At 39.3% G+C, this 22,393-nt stretch overlaps 2 protein-coding genes across 2 annotated transcripts in view; both read right to left on the bottom strand.

The window, feature by feature from the left end:
• Nucleotides 1-7,182: 7,182 nt before the first annotated feature.
• Nucleotides 7,183-22,393, bottom strand: part of LOC307153899 (uncharacterized protein) — a 226,227-nt gene continuing 211,016 nt past the window's right edge. The window contains exon 3 of the mRNA XM_079863671.1: nucleotides 7,183-7,304. The gene's annotated coding sequence lies outside the window, so the exon portion shown is untranslated. The remainder of the gene's footprint in view (nucleotides 7,305-22,393) is intronic.
• Nucleotides 12,059-18,647, bottom strand: fgg (fibrinogen gamma chain). The gene is made up of 9 exons (XM_079896095.1): nucleotides 17,711-18,647; nucleotides 17,561-17,617; nucleotides 17,266-17,449; nucleotides 16,169-16,253; nucleotides 15,919-16,049; nucleotides 15,691-15,824; nucleotides 15,187-15,371; nucleotides 14,509-14,786; nucleotides 12,059-14,403 (listed from the first exon to the last, which is right to left on the bottom strand). The coding sequence occupies exons 1-9, from the start codon at nucleotides 17,768-17,770 to the stop codon at nucleotides 14,222-14,224; spliced, it is 1,296 nt and encodes a 431-aa protein (XP_079752221.1). The 5' UTR covers nucleotides 17,771-18,647; the 3' UTR covers nucleotides 12,059-14,221.

The raw sequence follows: 22,393 nt of genomic DNA, 5'->3' as shown, positions 1-22,393 counted from the left end.
ACATCTAACATCTTAGTCTATGACTTTATTTTTGACAAAAATAGTATATATATATATATATATATATATATATATATATATATATATATATATATATATATATATATATATATATATATATATATATATATATATATATACGTTAGATATGAGCAGAAATTGCTAAACAAAAGCTTTTTTGATGTGGCGGTATATTCTACAGTAGCCTAAAAACTGTACCCTAGTCTAGTCAACAAAATGTTGTCTTTCATACTTCGCCTGACTGTAATGTTGTTTTTATGAAATATTAGGGCATATAAATGCTAATTTGCAGTTTAATACGTTGCTTATACAAATACATTTTATTTCAACATATTCCAGTCGATTTTTACTCATCTCAGTAGGCTATAGCAAAGCAGTTTATTATTTTACACACAGACGCGCGATTCATATTTACGCTAAACAGTCTTTACAAATATGTCCCCTTCATTCATCTCACAGAAAGGCGAGTCATATTATAGAAATGGGATTCATCTTTTTGCGGTTTACATAGGCCTACACTAACGTTATTCCATAACGTTATTCCATACGTGAGAAAAGAAAACAGCCTACCTCACTCCTCAGCGGAATCTGCTCCTCATTTCAGGAGATATTGCTCCTCATCAGCACTGTTCTGAAGAATCTTTTCTCCATAAGGTAGGCTATAATGTCTCACTCGCGAGGAGTCGCGACGCGCTTTGTTTACAGCTGATGTGGGCGTTTCACAGCTCTGAAATGGTTCTCAGAATTTGCGTTTGAATAGCACGCGCTCTCCGGGGCGTGGTCACATTACTGTGAATCATCTCGTAATGAGGTCGACTGGAGTCGCTCTCTTTTTATACAGATTACAGAAGCTGAGAATATTTGTTTTTTATATAAATGACTTCATTTAAAAGATGCGATCTCAAGCTTTATGCCCGTGGGTCTGTTTGCCTGTTTGACTGAATTTTCGCGGAGTTATAGATCATTTTCGAACGCGTTTCAAATGGGAGTTTACTGACAGAGAGAAGGCAGAAATCGCATCATGTTAATTTTTCTTTATTTGTCAAAAAGCAAAACACTTTATTTTTATTGTGAGTATACAGAAAAAAAATAGACACTGAACAGGATCGATTGATGTATTACACGAAAATGAAAGATCAAAATTAACAGAGCATTTAGAGTTTATTTTCATTGCTAAAAAAAAAAAAACGAGCAAAACGCGCGGGCGCGTTTTTGGTCCCCAGAGGGTTAAACATAAAATACTCACAAGCAATGTTTTCTGTAAGACAACAAAGAAGGATGGATGTAGATCACGTCAGAAGTGGATTCTGCTGTCAGCCATATTTCAACATGTGCTGTTTTTCTAACTCTCATGCTAGTAAAGGTTAAACATAACACTCGTAACAGCTACAACGCCTCCTGCTGGAGGGAGAGAAATCTACTCCAGCACAGCTGTGTCCCAGTTCAAAGGCTGCATTCTTCGAAAGACTCAAACTTAAAAGGCCACGCCTTCAAAGGTCGGACATAGCATTGTTAAATGGGACGTGTTAGCTTACGGAGGACTGTTGTCGCCTAGCAATTGTGACAGCTGCCGTTTGATAAGCAGCAGTAATGTTTGTACCAGACCAGCTGTTTTTTTGCCTGAAAGCAAAACAAGATTCACTACCTGTCTAATTATATTCACTGTGGTTCATGTAAATAAAGAGTATAAACTCGTTGGTGTGCCTCCAGGAACAGTGTTTGGAAACACTATTCAGGCCATTCGTTTAGGTTGTTTCCTTGCCTATATTCTCGAAAAGAAATTAAGGTTTTTGAGGAAAAAAATTCCAGGATTTTTCTCCATGTAATGGACTTCAATGGCAAACAACGATTTGAAGCTCCAAATGTCAGTCTCAATACGTTGGAATGGTCACTTGCAACATTGTTAAACATCCATGATGTGCACACGTAAGGACCATTTTAAACTAAACTGACACAAAAACATATAAATATGTGTCATTCAACACAATCAATTTGAACGCTCCTCATACTCCAAACTTGTAAACACTGGGTCTGTACTTCCGACTATGTCACGCGTGACCTTTCCGATGTAATGTGTGGCGCATCTCAGAGATGGTACAAGATGGGCATTTGTGGTTAAAAAGTATATCTTTTTTTTTTTTTTTTTTTTAGAAAATGACCGATCGTTTTGCTTGATAAAACCCTTATTTATAGGCTAGGATCGTGTCGATCCTTTGAAGCTGCATTGAGACTGACATTTGAACCTTCAAACCGTTGGTTGCCATTGAAGTCCATAATATGGAGAAAAATCCTTGAATGTTTGTCCTCAAAAACCTTAATTTCTTTTTGACTTAAGAAAGAAAGACATGGACATCTTGGATGACATGGGGGTGAGTAAATTATCAGGAATTTTTTATTTGAAAGTGAACTACTCCTTTAACCCCCTGAGGTCGGCAATCACGCCGCGTGATCTGCTCGTTTTTTTTTTATATCAGTGCAAAATACTCTGTTGATTTTGATTTTACATACTTGTATTGTACATCATTCAAAACTGTTAAATGTCTTCTTTTATTTGTGTACACTCATAATAAAAACTAAATTTTGTGTTTTTCGTAAAACAGAAAATAAACATGATGCGCGTTCTGCCGTCTCTCTCAATGTGAAACTCATTCTGAAATGCAACAGAAAATGACCTGTAATTTAGCGAATGTTTGTCACACAGACTTGAAACGCATGTCTATACAACGCTTGGAATCTCTATTTTTAAAGTATGTAAATTATATAAAAAACAAAAATTCTATTTTTAAGTAATCCATACGAAAGCAGCGGCATGTACAGTTTCTCAAACGCCTCCTCATTAAATTTAATTTGAACATATGCACGCACGAGCGATTGACATGCAAATGATCCACGCGGAGAAACGCAGACCTGTAAACGCCCTCATCACCTCAAAACAAAGAAGCAGAGACTTCGTAACTTACTCCTTTTCATCGCGTTTGGACGACTGTAAGCTGTGCTGTGCTGTGCTGTGCTGTTTACCTTGAATTTGCCTCGGATTTACTTCAAACGCGATTTGAAGATGAGAAGATTTTTAAGGTAAGACATGTTAAACTGGTCGTGCCAGATTAAATTGTATGTTATGAAATGAGTTTGGAGTAAAAACATGAACTAAGCCTAATTTCATATATGTACATGTATATATAGACAGAAACATGAAATGTGAAATGTGAACTAGAATGATAGGCAACCTTTCAGTGCTTGTATACGTGTTCAACACGAGGATGTTTTTATATTCTATAATAAAACACAGCATGGTAAAAGTAGTATTATAATATTTAGACCCATGGTAACCATAATGTTTTATATTTGAGCGCGATCGCGTTTGAATGTATCAGATTTTGCAGCGCGATCGCGTTTGAATGTATCATTTGAAAATTTGAAAAGCAAAACACACCAAGCGGCTTAATGTTTTTACTATTATCTCATTTCATATCATCATAACGAATGGAAACATTTGAAGTAACATGATAATCAATATATTTTTCTCTAGCTTGGTTGTTACTGAAATATTTTGGAAGATTTATACTGCTATCTATTGTTATAATTATTTTACCCAGCACTGCGCATAGCTTATGCCTACAAGGCACAACAAACCTGGTGTTCATTATATTATATATTGTTGGAAACATTTGTGTGTGTGTGTGTGTGTATTTTGTGAATTTTAAAAAGCAATTTTAACAAGAAAAATCTAATATTTATTTGCAAAATTGTGCAGGCCTTTCTCTTGATATCAGTATGTTCACTTTTTTTTCAGGGCCCAGATGCCACTGAGTCCTGCCGACTTCAACATTCACATGAGTCTCTGGAGCATGAACATGGTAAAGTGAAAATCAAACACATTGGAAATGAAAGGTATGTTTTTAGGAATGGCACAAAGATCTCTGTCTTTCAATAAGTGCTTTTTTTCCATTTGTTGTGTCTATTTGGATTATGTTGTGTAAATAAATCAAACAATCTAAAAGCCATTCTTTTTTAAATCTCCTCATTTACAGTATTGTGCAAGGTTGCTCAGAATGATAGGGACCTGATAGCTCCTAATAGGGCCGTTAGGGAGTGTCTTTGTCTTTCTCAGGTGAGAAAAGCTTACATATTAATTATTATATTCCTATTAATTAGGAATGATGATGATGGCGCCGGTGTGTGTGGCTTGCCGTCCGTTATCTGTTATACTTTCTCGTCTTTTTGTTTTAACGTGTTTTGTGTCCGCTATATAAAATGTTTCATCACTTTTAACATACGATCGTCAAACGCTGCTTGATATCAAAGACATCACTGAAGAGCTATGCCATGACGTTCAGTGTGGTACTCAGTTTGACTCTACTTTGGTGACTATACCTGACTATCTGCGCTGCCTCCACTGTCCTTTGCCTGGAAGGAAGCGCCGCAAAAGACGGGGAAGGCGCGGAGGTGTTGCGGTCAAGTTCAAGCTCCATCTGATGTCTGAATCGGATTTCCTGCATCGCGCTGGCCTTCGCGCTTACGTGGCAGGGTGCGGCCGCTACGTTGTAGGGCGTTCGCTGGAACGACTGCGTGTATGGAATACACCGATTGTAGGTGATCCGCTGGATCAACGTCCAAAGAGCCGCTCACCCCGTCTGCGCCGCGGCGGCGTTTGCGCCAGTCACCTTCGTTCGTTATGCCGGGCTACAGAACGGACCGTCGAGTCGCGGCAGATCAGGATGTCTTTGATCAATGCCAGGTCAGTGGCTAATAAGACGGTGATCCTCAATGACTTTTTTACTTCACGCAGCCTAGATTTTCTATTTATCACGGAAACTTGGCTTACTCCAGGGGATAGGAGCCCTCTTTCTGAACTGGTACCAACTGACTGTTCATTTTTTAACTCTCCTCGTTCTGTGGGCCGAGGGGGAGGACTGGTCTCTATTTTTAAACAGAACTATTGCTGTCGGATGTTAGCGACTGATGTTTACTCGAGTTTTGAATTGCAATCATTTGTCTTGGAATTGGATAACCCAGTGGCGATCTCTGTTATTTATCGTCCGCCTAAACCTCATAAAGATTTTATCAATGAGTTTTCTGACTTTCTAGGGGGAATTATCCCCAATTTTGATAGACTGTTAATTATTGGGGATTTCAACATACATGTGTGTTGTCCAGCTAATTTATTAGCCAAAGAATTTTTGAGCCTTATTGACTCTTTCGATTTGGTACAGCTTGTGAATTCTCCTACTCATAAACAGGGTCACACTCTTGATTTGGTGCTTTCACATGGCTTGACAGTGTGCGACTTAGAAATAGAAGATCATGCTATTTCTGATCACAAGCCTATTACTTTCAGAGTGCCCATTTGTTTTAATATCACAAGACCCACTAAGGCTGTTCGATTGTCTCGTAAAATCACGCCGACTACTTGTACTGAATTTACAGCTGTTTTTAAGGAGGTGTTTCAATCATCTGACTTATTTTGTGATAACTGGAGTGGTGCAGATTTTCTTAATCATTTTTATACCACCTCCACTAATATTTTAAACTCTTTGGCTCCCTTAAAAGCCAAACAACACAAACCAAAGTCTGAGCCCTGGCTCAATGATGATACCCGTGCTCTTCGGCAGGTCTGCAGAAGGGCCGAAAGAAGGTGGAAAAAAGACAAGCTGCAAGTCTCATATGAAATACTTAGGGACAACCTGATACAATATCAGAAGGTGGTGAAAATGGCAAAGTCTAAGTATTTTTCAGATTTGATTGAAAAACATAATCACAACCCAAGAGCTCTTTTTTTCCATCATAAATGCTGCTGTTAACCCCTCTGTTGGTATTTTCCCCACAGAGTCTCTGGCTATGTGTGACACATTTTTAAAATTCTTTGTGGATAAGATAAGTAATATTAGGCAAAATATCTCCACTGTATCTCTTGAGTTTTCTGTCCCGCCAGTTTGCACGGGTCTTTTGAGTTATTTTGAGCCTGTAACTCTGCCCGATTTACAAGATATTGTAGCCAAGCTCAAACCCTCAGGATCTCCCTATGACGCTCTTCCCCCACGGTTTTTTAAACAAATTTTTGAGGTGATTGGGCCCATTGTTCAAAAGATCATGAACAGCTGTCTTGTAGCAGCAACGGTACCAGATGACATGAAGCATGCAATTGTACATCCACTTCTCAAAAAGCCAAATTTAGATCCGGCAGTTCTGACAAATTTTAGGCCAGTCTCAAATCTTTCTTTTATATCTAAGATTTTAGAGAAAATAGTGTTTCATCAATTACAGAACTTTCTTAATGAAAACAAGATATTTGAGGTGTTCCAATCGGGTTTTAAGAAATACCATTCTACAGAAACAGCATTGGTTAAAGTTTTAAATGATATTTTATTGACCCTTGATTCCGGCAAGTCTGCAGTGTTGGTGCTGTTAGATTTGAGTGCGGCGTTTGACACTATTGACCACTCTGTTCTAATTTCACGGCTGGAGCATTGGGTGGGCATTCGGGGAAATGCCCTTAAATGGTTTCAATCCTATTTGAGTAACAGAAGTTTTTCTGTTAATATTGGTGAGTTTACTTCAAATGCAGCGCCGCTTACGTATGGGGTCCCTCAAGGTTCTATCCTTGCTCCGATTTTATTTTCCTTATATATGCTTCCCCTGGGGTCGATTTTTAGGAAGCATGGCATCTCCTTCCATAGTTATGCTGACGATACCCAAGTTTATCTGCCCCTGGGATCAAATAACTTGGGTTTAGATAGTCTGTTGGCTTGTCTAGCAGAGGTAAAGGCCTGGATGTCGCTAAATTTCCTTCACCTTAATGATGGTAAAACTGAGATCATAGTTTTTGAACCATCAGAAGCTGCTAGCTCCCTTTGCCCAAATTTTGGCTCTTTATCTCCATGTGTGAAACCATTAGTGAAGAATCTGGGCGTGGTTTTTGATAGTGCTCTCAAATTTGACAAACAGATTAATACGGTAGTCAAAACCAGTTTTTTTCATCTTAGAGTTTTAGCCAAAGTGAAATCATTTCTTTCTTTTAAGGACTTTGAAAGGGTGATTCATGCTTTTATTTCGACAAGGCTTGACTATTGTAATTCCCTGTATCTGGGCACTAATCAAGCAACTCTTAACCGTCTGCAAATGGTGCAGAATGCAGCTGCCAGGCTCCTTACTGGTGTGCGCAAACGAGAGCACATTACCCCTGTTCTTAAATCTCTGCATTGGCTCCCAATCCGTTACAGAATTGATTTTAAAGTTGTGATGCTGGTTTTTAAATCCTTGAATGGATTGGCTCCTGTATACGTCTCTGATTTACTTTCCATCCACAATCCTGGAAGGTCTCTTAGGTCATCCAACCAGAGACTGTTAAATGTTCCGCGGGTCAGATTAAAAACGAGAGGAGATCGAGCCTTTGCCGTTGCTGCACCAAAACTTTGGAACAGCTTACCTGTTTTTATTAGAACTGCCACTACACTACATGAGTTTAAAGCTAAACTCAAAACCTATTATTTTTCTCTGGCTTATAATTGTAGCTGATTTGTGCGGTGTCTGGTATGTTCTGTGTTTTGTCATGTTTTCTTATGTAGTAAATGATGTTAATGCCAATGTTTTGTGCAATAATGTACAGCACCTTGGTCAACAATCGTTGTTTTTAGTGGTGCTATATAAATAAAGTTGAGTTGAGTTGAGATATTAATGAGCTCTCGCATAAGGCTTATTCACACAAAACACGTCGTAAAATTTTTAAATCAATATATTGTCTTCTCTGAATGAGCAGTCAGGGTGATTTTCACATAGTTTTAGAGCAAATATTCTAGGCTACGTCATACAATTTTCAAAAGTCTTGTGAAGAAATAATCAGTAGGGGTTTCATGGCCTTATTTCAGTGAGAATTTTTTTTTGTATTTTCACAAACCACGCATAAATGTCATTATCTCAAAACTACAAACTTTTACATACATGCTGTTGATATATTATTGTAGCAGAGTTTGTGCTGAATACAGTGTAATTAGACTTTAGCCATGAAAATGTCACAAGTAACAGAAATAACCAGAAATGTCAGAGCATGTCAGAACACCTCCAGGGCCCAGAAAACAGCTCAGACCTCAGAGGGTTAAGTCAAGCAGTTGTTCCAAAATGGTTGCTGTGATTTAAAGAGTGTTAGGCCCTGTCCCAAATGGCACACTCCGGACTTGTGGACTTCCTCAGAGTCCACACTTTGGTGACGTCATGTAGTGCGGACCTATAGGGCCCTTGGCGCGAGTCCACAAGGGCGCATTGCGAGGTATTTTTGGGACAGACTCGATCGTCAAGCCGGAAATAACGGTCTGGTTGTTGTTGGACAGGAGAAATCACATTTTTGTCCACACTTATCTCCATGTCAACTACACAGCCCAATTTTACAGTTCTATATTTTGATATTGTGCATGCCACCTGGGCATTAGACAATAGATACATCATGCTTATTTAAATGATGTATACAGTTGTACATAATTATACATAATGTTCCATTTGAACTAAGATTACAATTTTAACACACAATGAAAATGTGCATAAGTTTCAGATGAATTTACAGGTTTCAAAATTCATACTATGTTTACATATGACTCAGTAAGCTCTGACATTCGGTTCTATTTATTTAATGAATCATAATGTGATCGTATTATTCAACGCACAATTATTATGTTTGAGACATCAACCACTGGTCGATGACCATAATGTTTGTATAAACCGTAGGTAACAGCTGGTAAAATATACATCTAGGTCATAAAAACTGTAATATTTTCTTCTCAGCCATTTCAACAATTATCCGTGAGCGAAATCTCCTCCCATCCGTTGTCTGATTGGCCTTTCGCAAGGATTCCTGGGTAGTTAAAGTGTGTGGAGCCTGCATCTCCAGAAAACCCGGACTGGAATACAGTGCTTCTCGCACAGATCTTCGTCATCGGAACGCTTCCCCCGCTGGATCACATAGAGCTGAGCGCACCGACAGGCTGCACAGAAAACCCGGACTGGACCACAGTGCTTTTCGCACAGATATTCTCCAATCATACGCAAATAAACTCACTGTCCCTCCACAACTGCATTACCATCACACACGCACTGTTAACTGGGACAACCTCAGATCTTTTCAGCCTGCACCCATCTCTCCACCCTCTCACCATGCCAACTTTGCCCTACTCAACACTCGATCGCTTAACAATAAAGCCCCTGCTCTACATGAATTAATCCTTGACAACACTTTGGATTTCCTTCTGCTCACTGAAACCTGGCAACAACCCAATGACTACTTCTCCCTCAACCAAGCATCCCCCACTGGCTACAATTACATTTGCAAACCCCGCCCCTCCCGCCGTGGAGGTGGTCTTGCTGTTATTTTCAATCAGAACTTCCGGATCACTGAACTCACTCTCCCCTCAGTATCATCATTTGAATATCTCGCCTTCAAAGCTCTTTCATCCATGACAGTTATCCTCATTTACCGGCCACCGAAACCAAATCCCTCCTTCCTCTCTGATTTTACTGAACTCCTCACACTAGCCTCATCTCTCTCTCCACGTCTGCTGCTACTCGGTGACTTAAACATCCACATAGACTCTCCCATCTGCAAGCTGTCATCAGAATTCAACATTTTACTGGACAACTTCACTCTCACTCAACATGTCACATTCCCCACCCATGAAAAAGGACACATCCTCGATCTGGTCTGCTCCACTAACCAACCAGTGCTCGACCTCCATCCTTGCCTCTTTCCCCTCTCTGATCATAAACTGATACGGTTCACCATTCCTTCTCCAACTCCACGCCCCCGCCTCCTCAGAGAAATCACCTTCCGTAACCTTAAATCTATTGATTCCCATCATCTCTCTGACTTGATCTCCACCACTCTCCACCTGGACCCAACCCTCACCTCACCTGATGATCTCACAAACCACCTCAACTCTGCTTTGAGTACCTCCCTTAACACTCTGGCCCCCCTTAAAACAAAAACCGTCACTTTTAACACTTCGTCACCCTGGTACACACCTGCACTCCGAAAAATGAAACAAACTGGTCGCCAACTCGAACGTTTGACAAAAAAATCAGCTCTTACAGTACACCATGAAGCCTATAAACTCCACCTCACTTCCTACAAAGACGCCCTCATTCTTGCCAAATCTGCCTACTTCTCCAGCATCCTCACCAACCCCTGTCAAAACCCTAGAACCCTCTTCTCCATATTGAATAACCTCATCAAGCCTCGGACCATCACCCTCCCTACCTCTACTCCTGATCTGTGCAACTCATTCCTTCACTTTTTCGCTGAAAAAATCAACATAATTTATCAGTCTCTATCCTCTGCAAACGACCTCCCAGTAACTACTTCAGCATCGGACATGGCCGACTTTCCCCACCTCCCTCCTGACTTTACTCACCCTCCTCCACACTGCCTTCTCTCCCAGTTTAACTTGGTCACCACTCCTGAAATCTACAAACTCATCAGCTCCTCCAAACCTACTACATGCTCACTTGACTACCTCCCTACTCCACTCCTAAAGTCCTGCCTCCCTGTCCTTTGCCCTTACCTCACTAACCTCTTCAACTCCTCACTGTCCCTTGGATCTGTCCCCTCTGCTTTCAAAACTGCCGCTGTCACCCCAATCCTCAAGAAACCTGGTCTGGATCCCTCTTCACTCAACAACTACCGCCCAATATCCAACCTCCCCTTTCTGTCAAAAACCCTGGAACGCATAGTCGCCTCACAACTACAAACCCATCTTCATGCCAATAATCAATATGAACCCCTCCAATCTGGTTTTCGCCCCCTCCACAGTACAGAAACTGCTCTCCTCAAAGTCCTCAATGACCTCCTCACCTCTGCTGACACCGGTTCCCTCAACATTCTTATCCTTCTCGACCTGAGTGCAGCCTTCGATACCGTGTGCCATAACACTCTGCTTACCAGACTTAAAAACCTTGGTATCGAAGGCACTGCACTCAGCTGGCTACATTCCTACCTCTGCAACAGATCCCACTTCATCTCTCTCCATAACCACACCTCTGCCACAGCCACAGTCACCCAAGGCGTTCCCCAAGGCTCCGTACTCGGCCCCCTCCTCTTCATCATCTACATCCTTCCCCTTGGTCAGATATTTCGCCATTTCAACCTGAATTACCACTGTTATGCCGATGACACCCAGATCTACCTCAGCACAAAGTCCCCCCACAATCCTCCCCTCTCCCACATCAACTCCTGTCTGTCCGCTACTAAAATCTGGATGCAACAGAACTTCCTCAAACTCAACAGCAATAAAACAGAATTCCTCATCATTGGCTCCAAATCCACACTCGGCAAAACCAATAACCCCACTCTCACCATCGACGGCACCATTGTCTCCCCATCTCCCCAGGCACGCAACCTTGGCGTGATTTTTGATTCAACCCTCTCCCTTGAGCCCCACATCCGTCAGGTAATTAAAACATCCTTCTTTCACCTCCGCAATGTTGCTAAAATCAGACCCTCACTCACACCCCCTGCTGCTGAAAGACTCATTCACGCCTTCATCTCCTCACGACTGGACTACTGCAACTCACTACTCCTTGGTATTAGCTCAACTTACATAAAAAGACTACAACTGGTCCAAAACGCAGCCGCCCGACTCATCACCCGCTCCAAATCCTGGCACCACATCACGCCAGTTTTAAAACAACTGCACTGGCTTCCCATTTCCCAACGGATCAAATACAAAATTCTGGTTCTTACCTACAAAGCCATCCACCACCTGGCCCCATCATACCTCACTGACCTCCTCTCCCCCTACCAACCCTCACGGTCCCTCAGATCCACCTCAGCCGGTCTCCTATCCATCCCCAAGTCAAAACTCTGTAGTTTTGGGGACAGAGCTTTCTCGAGGGCAGCTCCAAGGCTCTGGAACTCCCTTCCCCTTGAGATCCGCACCTCTGAGTCCCTTACCATCTTTCAGTCCCGCCTCAAGACCCATCTCTTCACCTCTGCCTATCCATAGCCCCCCCAATTTATATATATATATATATATTTTTTTTTTTTTTTTTTCTCTGCCCTGTAAAGCGACTTTGAGTTAGAGAAAAGCGCTATAAAAATTCAATTTATTATTATTATTATCTATGCGGGCTTCGCGGAAGACCGCTTCAATGGTACAAAGGGGGCGCTGCTGAGCACACTTCAGAGCGCTAAAATACTGAATGGGACGGCCTACGGACTCGTAGACTCGGCGAGCATGCGCAATTTAAGTCCACGAGACCGAAAGTCCACATGAAGTGCGCCATTTGGGACAGGGCCTTAGTGGCCCAACTGATAGTGACAGTGAACTATGCCTCCAAATGCAGAAAATATTTCAGCAAACAGCATTACAAAATGTTGAAAATTATCTTGCTATTTGTAAACTAATTCAGATAGCTTACCTTTTTTATGATTGGTTAATACAAATGGGAATAGCCTACATGTGCAACAAAAGAAGGTAATAATCATTCACATATTACCCAATGATTAAACTTACCCCTTGTCCTGATAGTTTACCCCTAATATAACCAAAACATTAACAGCAATGTTAAGGTTCCAGATAGAGTTGTATTTCTGACACAAACTACAGGTACATCTCTACTAATGGATTCATAATAGGTAAGATACAAAAAGTCATTGCTATGAACTTGATGGCAATAAACTGTCCAGACATTTTAATTAATCAAGACTGATAGTGTTACATAAGGCTATGCCTGATCTGGAAAAATTCACAACCACAATGCAAACAAGAAGACACTTGTCTCCTGTGTCAAAATTGCTGACTCAATATTTATTTATTGATGCTCCACAGCAGGGATGATGAAATCCTTGCATCATTCAGGGAGCTTGGAGTGCAGCCTGATCGGGGTGTTCTATCACAGTACTGGGGCAATATTGACTTACTGACCATGTGGTCCACAACTCCTACACAGAGGTTAACACACCTACACAAAACCTGAATAACAAACAATGATGTACTCCCACGTTCACATTTTGAATAGGGTGGATGTTTGTAACAGGCAAAGAAAATGGTAAACATAAGAAATAATTTTTGTGAGCCGTAGTTTTTTTTTTTTTACAACAGATTTTGATACCCTTTTTAATGAAACTACTCTACAGTGTAATTACACAAAAAGTAATATTAATTAGGTTTAGGGTTCGGTTAAGTGTTAGTTGCTTGTAATTATGCATAATGTATTGTTATTACAACAGTAATTACGTGTAACCTGTGTAACTAGGGCACATTAAAATAAAGTGTTACCCATTTTTTTTGTTATGAAGGTTCTATGTATCTGTTTTTTAAATATAAAATGAAAATAAAATTTGTGTACTGTGGGATCTGCTGATCTTATATCCTTACCTAACATAACATGAAAAACTAAGGTAGAGTACATTGAATTTAGAATTTAAGGTTATGATGATGATATCAGCTGTTAAGCAAAGTTTCCAGCAAGAGATTCCTGCCAGTCCTGTTCTCTGTATTGTAAATTAAATTAGTCAGATTACTGAGACTCTCACCCTTTTTCTTTAATGGCTCTTGGAGCCCCTGTGCCAGTCTTTGAATAGTTATGATGATTGGATTAGGATAGGTAACACTCTAGAGTCTGGGGCGGGTTCCTATATCTGTATTCGTCATTTGCATTCTTTGTTTAACGTCATCACCCAGGTGCTTTGTCTCCATTTCTAAGCACTGTCCTCTAAATGTATATAAACTACAATGTACACTGCCTTAGTTAGACTTGATTACTGCAGCTACCGACAGCTCGTGTTCTCAATAAAGAATCCTGCTGAAGATACAACCAAGTCCCCTGGTCTTCGCTTTGAGTTTCCTACAGTGCCTTTGTGACATACCTAATTTGAACTTCACCTACACTGTCAGTGATCACTATATTAAGTAAAGAGGACTACAGAATACCTTTCATTTACAAAAGACAGAGAATTTTTATTAATTCATTGACAGGTGCAATGCGTTAGATCATTTCAATTTCATGAGTTGATCGAATTTAAAAACATGACCAACATGACTTGTGTACGAAGCTTTTGCAGACCTAATTTTTGAAAAATGGAAAATATCAGACACCAATAGACATGTTTACACTCACTTGAAAATGCTTTGCCCATGTCATTCCCATGTATTTCAACAATTGCTTCACAAAAACAAAATGATATCTCAGAACAATGGGGAGAGCTTTGGTAAGGTCTTTAAATGTCTCCCAGGCCTCCAAATTGCTTGACACCGCTTTCCTGCCCTCCAGCAGTGATTCTGTTAATGGGAATGATCTTCATGGTGGTCTCCTTCAGAGAATACCAGCGACTGTGCCACGTGGCCCAGATAATGCCGTTGTCATATCCATGCTGTGTGTCTTTCTCTGTGTACTTGCCACCTGTAAAGACAGAAAAAAATACATCAGTAATGAGATCAGTATAATATTGATAGATTTTGGAAGGAAGACCATCTCCTATGAAGAGGAAAGAGTGTAATGGTTTACCCTGGAAATATTTTCCATTGAGATGAGCAGCATGGCAGCGGTTCATCCACCAGCCAGACCCTTCCTGCAAGGCACAGTGTTCCCCGAACTTGTCATTGTCTTTGTCAGGTGTACTGAACTGCATGCCATTGTGAGATGTGTAGAATTTGTCACTGGGATCGTCGCCAAAGTTGTAACCATCAAAGGCATCACCAGCATCTCCGCCAAAGTAATAAGCATATGTCAAGCGGTATGCATCAACTTCTGGTCCAAGTTTGAAAGTGGCGTAGTCGGCATACCTGAGAAGGCAAGTTTTACAAGACAAAATTTGTGACAAACACTGAGCCTATTGATTGCTGTGCACCCTAATGTTCAGCAGCATGTTTGATCTGACTGAAGAGGTCATGAAATGTCACTTGACAAAAATCAATTTTGGTAGCGGAGCAAAGTCCTGTTTGACAACTACAGATAAAGAAAACTCTTGCATTTGGAATTCATGCATAAATGTTGCTTAGGTTTGGCACTAAATTGATGTCCAAAATTAAGCACCATTCCTGTAACCCAAACCATAGAAAGTCAATTTGGATAAAAGTATTCCAAATGCAAAAATGCAAAAATAAAATGATTGTGGAACTCCACTTGTGAGATTCAAACATAAGTAAGAGTAAGAAAAACTCATGTTTTCCCATGGTTCATTACTTTTTGTTGCCTTCCCAATCGACCATCTCTATCCTTAGCACATAAGGCACGCTGGACTGAACCGACAGCAGATGCATCTTCTCATTCCCCAGCCAGAACTCTGTTCTGTCATCTGGTGAGAGGTACCCAAAGCCTTCCTTATACTGGATCCAATTTTTGTTGAAGTCAACGCTGCCATCCCGTCTCTGAAAAAACATATAATTAATTTTGATTGATCAATAAAGTAGCACGCATTTGTAACTGGTCCTACTCACACCACATCAAGTGGGATTAGAGCCAGCGTCAACCGGCATGGGAGACAGGTGTGGTAAAAAGGATGTAAGAAGCATGTAAAGTCTGTCTTTTGTGCACCTCTTGAGGCCAGGGGAGTGAAGTTTACCTGAACAACTACTGGACTCACCACCCTAAACCTCACTCTCATCTGGGTCACGGCACCAACGACCCTGTATCTCTTTTTTTTTAAAGGAAATTGAGTCACTGTGCATTGTCTGTTGTGTTGCGTACCCTCTGAAGTACAGTCCATCCACGTCCAAAGCTGTCTATCTCACAGTAGACCAGGAACGCCTCAGGAGCCCTGGCTGGTTTCACATAGTAGAGCCCACTGACCTTACCACCTTTGTTTGCAATGTCCTGACAATCTGGGGAAAAGTACACATAATTCAGCTCTCTAATCGTATGTAAAGAAAATTCACCATGTCAGTTGTCATGAAGATGTTTAAATGCTGATTTTACCTTTGCCTGTGACTGTCTGAATCTCCACAGTGTCTTTGCAGGGCTCTTTGCACAACTGGTCCAGCTGGAGAGACATCTGCTTTAAATCAGTTATTCGTTTCTCATTAGCCTGTAGGATTGACTGCAGTTGACTGGGGAGGGGGAATTAAAAAACAGTATATTTAGTAAGACTATTGATTTATATAATGACATTTAATAAACTATCAGAACATGAAAAGTGGTATAAAAAAAAACAAGAAAAAGTACCCACTATATTTGATCTTCCTGAGCGAGAATGCTTTTCTCAAATCGCAATACATCATCCAGCATGCTTGAAGATTTTTTGATGTATGTATCTGACAAAAGGATTGTGATTAACCTCATGAAAATCAAGTGAAGTTTAACATTTATTTTAAAAATACAATTCATACATACAATGACTATTCAGTGATAAGCATGTTTTACTTTCTGTATTTAAATGAAGTTTTATTAGTTTTGACAAGCAAAAAAAAAACTAATTCTGTAATTTTTAAGGCCAGACAAGTAATTTGGTGAGGTCAATTTGTAAAGAAAGACTTACACGCCTGTGCACATATATATTCAAATGTGCATACCTACAGACTAAACACGTAATATGCATGTGCACACTGTCAGCGTTTTCATAGATTTGCATTTTTGAAGTTTACGCGGAGATGATAACGTTTAAAAAAAAATTTCACCGCTTTCACCTTGGAATCTATTTCAAGGTTTGCGTTCTCGAGCCCCCAGGCACTGTTGTTGTGTGAATGAGCGGGCCGGAGCGCGTTAAGGGTTTTCTGTTAGAACGGTGTTGTGTAAGCAGCCCCTAAGTTAATAACTAATTATTTCCTGTTCCTATTATTAACTATTTCCTATTATCACTGTAAAGCTGCTTTAAAACAATCTATATTGTTAAAAGCGCTATATAAATGAATGTGTTTTTTACAATAAATCTCAGTAAGTCTTTTAAAATATAAGATAATTTTGGGTTGTAAACAGCTATGTTGTGCGACTCCCGTAATCTGTATTATGAATGAATGAATAATGATTGACATTTTAAATAAATAAATAAACTATTATATTTACTTTTTTTCAAAGTAACAAGACACAAACACACACACACACACACACATTCATATGTATTCAAGGTGTTAGAAAAATATGTTATTTGTTGCTTACACCACATGGCAATTTTCATGACATTCAGGGCCCTTATCTATAATTTCAAATAACAGAAACCTGCATCAACCCAGGAGCAGATTTAAAAATCTCAAAAGCTCATCCGAGACAACTGTAACCTCTGTACACATGTTTTGCATTTTTGTTAATTCTAATGAAAAATTGTGCTACCTGGTGCTTGTTTTTGTGCTTGTGTTTCTGAGTCTTTCAGGTAGACCACTTTGTCCTGCGCTCCTCTGGTAAGGTTGGCAATTTCCTCCAAATCCTGTTCCATTTCATCCAGCTTTCTGTCTATATCAGGCTTGTACCTCTGTAGGTAATCAGCAACTCCACATGTGGTAGGGCAGTATGTCCCCTGAGAAAGTAAGGACGGAGAGTGACTGTTAAACCAATGATTGTTACAATGTGGCATTTTAATTGTGAGTTTATTACTTAAAACAATCCAGAGCAGACAATCTGTACTTACAAACCCATCATTTGGGTTACACATATCTTGCGACGGTGAATAGTCCCCTCTCATTTGCTTAAGGTGAAAAAGGGAGAAAAGACAATCAGTAAAATACATTATAACATATTTATTATTACAATAATAATAATAAAAAGTTCAGTGTCTCACCGCTGACGTTAATGTGGACAGCAGCAGGATGGAAGCAACCACATGCATTAACGAGGCCATGTTGGACCTGCAATCTGTGTGGTGTACCCTTGAGATTGTGTGGGACTGTTGACTGCCGCAGGATATTTATCCGAACAAGGTCCTCCTCAGAAATGAAGATAACAGTCCACTATACAAATAAAAGCTAACACAATCCTTCTCTTACTCACTGTCTGAATCAGAACTAACCGTAATTGATGCAGAGATGGGACAATGTGTTCAATTCCTGCAAATGTACATACATAAACAGAGACAACTTGTAAGGGTTTCATTACTGGTACCTGAACATTATATCGATCAGGGTTATTCAACCTTGTTCAGACCAAGAACATTTTGGGGGTTTATATTGTAAAGAAATGTGACTGCTAGTATTTAAGCCTTGACCATAGTAAACATGAAACATGCATTTTAGTCTGGGATTAGGCTAAAGCCATCTATGAAACAAAAATAGTTTAATGAGGGGACAATGAAACATTCAGTTGAACTGAAGCTTATTTAGCTTTGGTTGAAGTTAACTTAATGTTTTATGTTTTTTATTTTTTTCTCCCTAAAAACAATTCGATTAATTAGACTAAATTAGACTAATTGGTGGACCCCCTGCACTTTCCCCTTTTAAGGACCTTTAGATTCAATTTTATGCCTTCCAGCAATTTAATCACTGCTTTGTTAAAACTTGTTTTTCCTAATACATAATCATAATATAGGCATAAACAAGCCAACAAACCAAAAAGACAAACACAGAACCATCGCTACAGAGCTAATGGGGTCATTATCCTATTTTAAGTTAATGATTTGTAAGTTTTTTCTTTTCCAATAATTTGAGATTAAATGTTCCATAAATCTCTACACACACGCACAGACAGACACTTTTGCTGACATGTTTTAATCTCTGCCACCTGAGTCACTGAGGCAAAATTGTCTTTCTTATCTAATGACCAAAGCAAAGAATGCAAGTGTTAAACACCCACACACCCACCCACACACACACACACACACACACACACACACACACACACACACACACACACACACACACACACAAAACAGGTTGAATAATGTGATATGAATATTGAATATTAAGCAGTATTTTAACCTATTACCAAACACATTTTAACAGCCTGATTGATCATTTGAAACTTTAGTTATAAACTTTTTGAGAATTTGGTGTCTGAATACCACTAGTAAAATTGAATCGCTTTGAATATCAATATTGTTGCTCAATACTTGTATATGTTTTCAAAGCTACAAACATCAGTACCAAAGGTGAGAACATGTTTTTACCAACTAAACCACTAGGGGATGTTGCAAATCAAAAGTATTACATGATACTTGTTAGAAGCAATACACACATTTGCATCTGTTTAAAATTAATATAGCCCTAAGCTACTTGATATACTGATACCTGTATACTCATCTGAATGTATAAAAATGAATTAGTTTCAATAAGCTAAATTGAGGTACATTTGTAAACTGGTGAGTAATAATTAGAAGGTATGCAAACACACAAATCTTGTATCTGAAAAATCATATTGGTTACTAAAGAGTCTTGTAGTCTTTATGTGTTTGTATTTTCCTTGTAGATGGTCCCTTCGGACTTGTCTCTCAGCCAATAGCTCATAGAGATCAATTTATATTATAAAGCACGTTTTGAGGAAAATTAGGTTGTAGCTCATTGTCTACGTTACTATGATTAGAAATAGGTGTCATTTGTGTTTTAACAACGTTTAGCTCACAAGTTATTGATCCAGGAAGTTCAAATCTATGAATATATTGCCAACTTTACTGAACTCCTTGAGTTAAGCACTGACCGCATTTCTTTATATTTCTTTATATAAATTAAAATACTATGAACCGCTCCACTGTTAACGTACAGAGCTCTGAAACACTGTCAGTGGGACATTAAACAGGAAGTGTTGAAACATTAAAGTGTTGAAAAAGGCATTAAAGGGTTAGTTCACCCAAAAATGAAAATTATGTCATTAATGACTCACCCTCATGCAGGCCTGATAGCGCTCCGGCGCCACGCCGGATTTCCGGCGTACAGACTTGTCTGCGAAAAAAAAAAAACAGGTTCGCGTGAGAAGCGCTGCTTTCACTAAACCAGTAAGCCTACTTCAGCCAATCGGTAATAGGGTAGGCAGGGGCTGGTCTTGGGTTTTGGCCAATCAGATTGATTCAGCAGTCACTCCACGTGCGAATTTGTTTTGTGTTTCCCATACACTACGAATGTGTTTCCCACACTGGCAGCGCGAAACATAGCCAAAGTCATGGAGTGCAACTTTATGAAGTCAGGGGAAGACACCAAACTTGTCGATTAAGGTAGATCAAACTTGCTGAAAAAATTATCGTGGCCTGATTTGAGGTAGCTCGCCAACAGACCGTTCATATATCGCGTCTTTTGCGCGCTCAAGTTCATTCAAATGTAGGCGCGCGGTAAGCGGTAATAAGCGCGCTCATAATTGAAGCGACGCGCTCGTTTTTTCCATGTTTTTCGGCGGTGGAAATCCATTAGTCACTCAAACTTTTTTGTCGTTGTGGAGAGCGCAGACGCCACGGGAAAATCTGACCTAATTTTACTATTAATAATAAAAGATAAGCTAAAGTGCATTGTAAATGTCAGTAATTTATCTTTTTTGACTCATTCTTTTCATAAATAATCATTTAAAGTCTGAAATATTTGAGGTTTATCTTTTTATAAAAAATGTTTTTGTCAACTTTTGAACTTGTACATGTTAGTATAACATGTTGCAAGACACTTTTAAAATCTGGCTATCATTTTTAATGGTATTATTTTAATGTTTATGTAAACAAAAAGTGCATATTGATGCTTATTTTATTTGTTATTTGCTGGTTTTCGACATAAAACTTGGTGAATTGATTTCTTTGTGTAGTATTAGTACTTTTTGTACAGGATTCAGTGATAACCGTCATAATTTTTGTCACTATAATCATGAAATGAAATGTTCATGCCATTTCATCTCTAGTTATGATCAACTGAAATCAACTAATTATGTGTTTTTTACAGTATAATATGCAAAGTACAATTTTCTATAAACATTTTTTTTATATCTGATTCTGTTCTTTTCTCTGACACGCGTTGTTGGTTGTGGAAGGTTACTAATGTGATTGCTTTATCTGTAAATTAAATAATTGCTTTTTCAATGACTGAATTCATTGAAATAAAATGAATTCTTCGATTTGAATATTTTTTTGGCAATGTGTCGTAGTAGGTCTTAAATTTCAATCTTTATGGTCTTAAAATGTCTTAAAATGGTCTTAAATTTGACTTACTGAAACCTGCTACTGTAATATAGGCTTGTATTGTGTTTGTTCATCTCATGTCTGAATGATGTCCATTTATATCCACAAAAGTCACAAGACTCTATCATTTAAGGGACTATTTATCAAAATGTTCTCCTAGGGGAGCACACCCCTGGATCCCGCTTGACAATTATGTTAATCAGGGCATGTATCTTGGCTTAGGGGCCCGCTTACCTCCCAAGGAAACAAGTAATAAAAACTCGGTGAGTGTTTTAGTGCAATTTTCTCACCTCATGGGATCACAACACTAAGAGATAGTAAATCTTTTCCTGGATTTTTTTGTGCGTTCCCGAGATTAGACCTTCCTTAACATAATGCCGAAAACCCGAAGTCTCTAGGTGGTCTGGTTGAGGAGTAGATAGAAGTGCAAGATTGGTGCGCTAAAAAGTTCAGGCTCAGGATTTTTTTCTACTATCACCCCTGCTCATGTCGTTCTAAGCCCGTAAGTCCTCCGTTCATCTTCGGAACAGTTTAAAATATTTTAGATTTAGTCCGAGAGCTTTCTGTCCCTCCATTGAAAATGTATGTACGGTATACTGTCCATGTCCAGAAAGCTAATAAAGACATCATCAAAGTAGTCCATGTGACATTGTATTCTCTTCAGGGTCTGTTGTCAATCCGCGTTCACGACTCCGCAGTGACGTAAGACGCTGCTGACATTAAAAATATATTAAAAAATATAGCAATACCAAAATACAAACAATGTAGAATAGCTTGAATACAGCGTGCGTCTCCCTCAGACTGTAAACGAAGCTCGGGCGCACCAGATAACACTTCAGCAGTGTCTTGTCATGAACACGGATTGACAACAGACCCTGAAGAGAATACAATGCTGAATAAAGTCGTAGTTTTTGTTATTTTTGGACCAAAATGTATTTTCGATGCTTCAAAAAGTTCTAACTAACCCACTGATGTCACATGGACTACTTTGATGATGTCTTTATTAGCTTTCTGGACATGGACAGTATACCGTACATACATTTTCAATGGAGGGACAGAAAGCTCTTGGACTAAATCTAAAATATCTTAAACTGTGTTCCGAAGATGAACGGAGGACTTACGGGCTTGGAACGACATGAGGGTGAGTCATTAATGACATAATTTTCATTTTTGAGTGAACTAACCCTTTAAACATTAAATGTTCTGTGTTTCCAATTTTGTCCCTTGTTTCTTGTCCACTGTGGGAGATGATGCAATGTTTTCTTGATGCTTGCAAAGTGGCATGAATAGATTCAGAGGCCCATTGGGGATTCAAACAATGACTTAAGTTTATCAAAATAAAGATGGATTGCAACAAAAACCAAACAACTTATATACTGCTTG

This window comes from Squalius cephalus, assembly GCF_949319135.1.
Source record: "Squalius cephalus genome assembly, chromosome: 2".
Classification (NCBI taxonomy): Eukaryota; Metazoa; Chordata; class Actinopteri; order Cypriniformes; family Leuciscidae; genus Squalius; species Squalius cephalus.
Note: the sequence above shows the minus strand (reverse complement) of the source record. Positions and strands in the feature narration are given on the sequence as shown.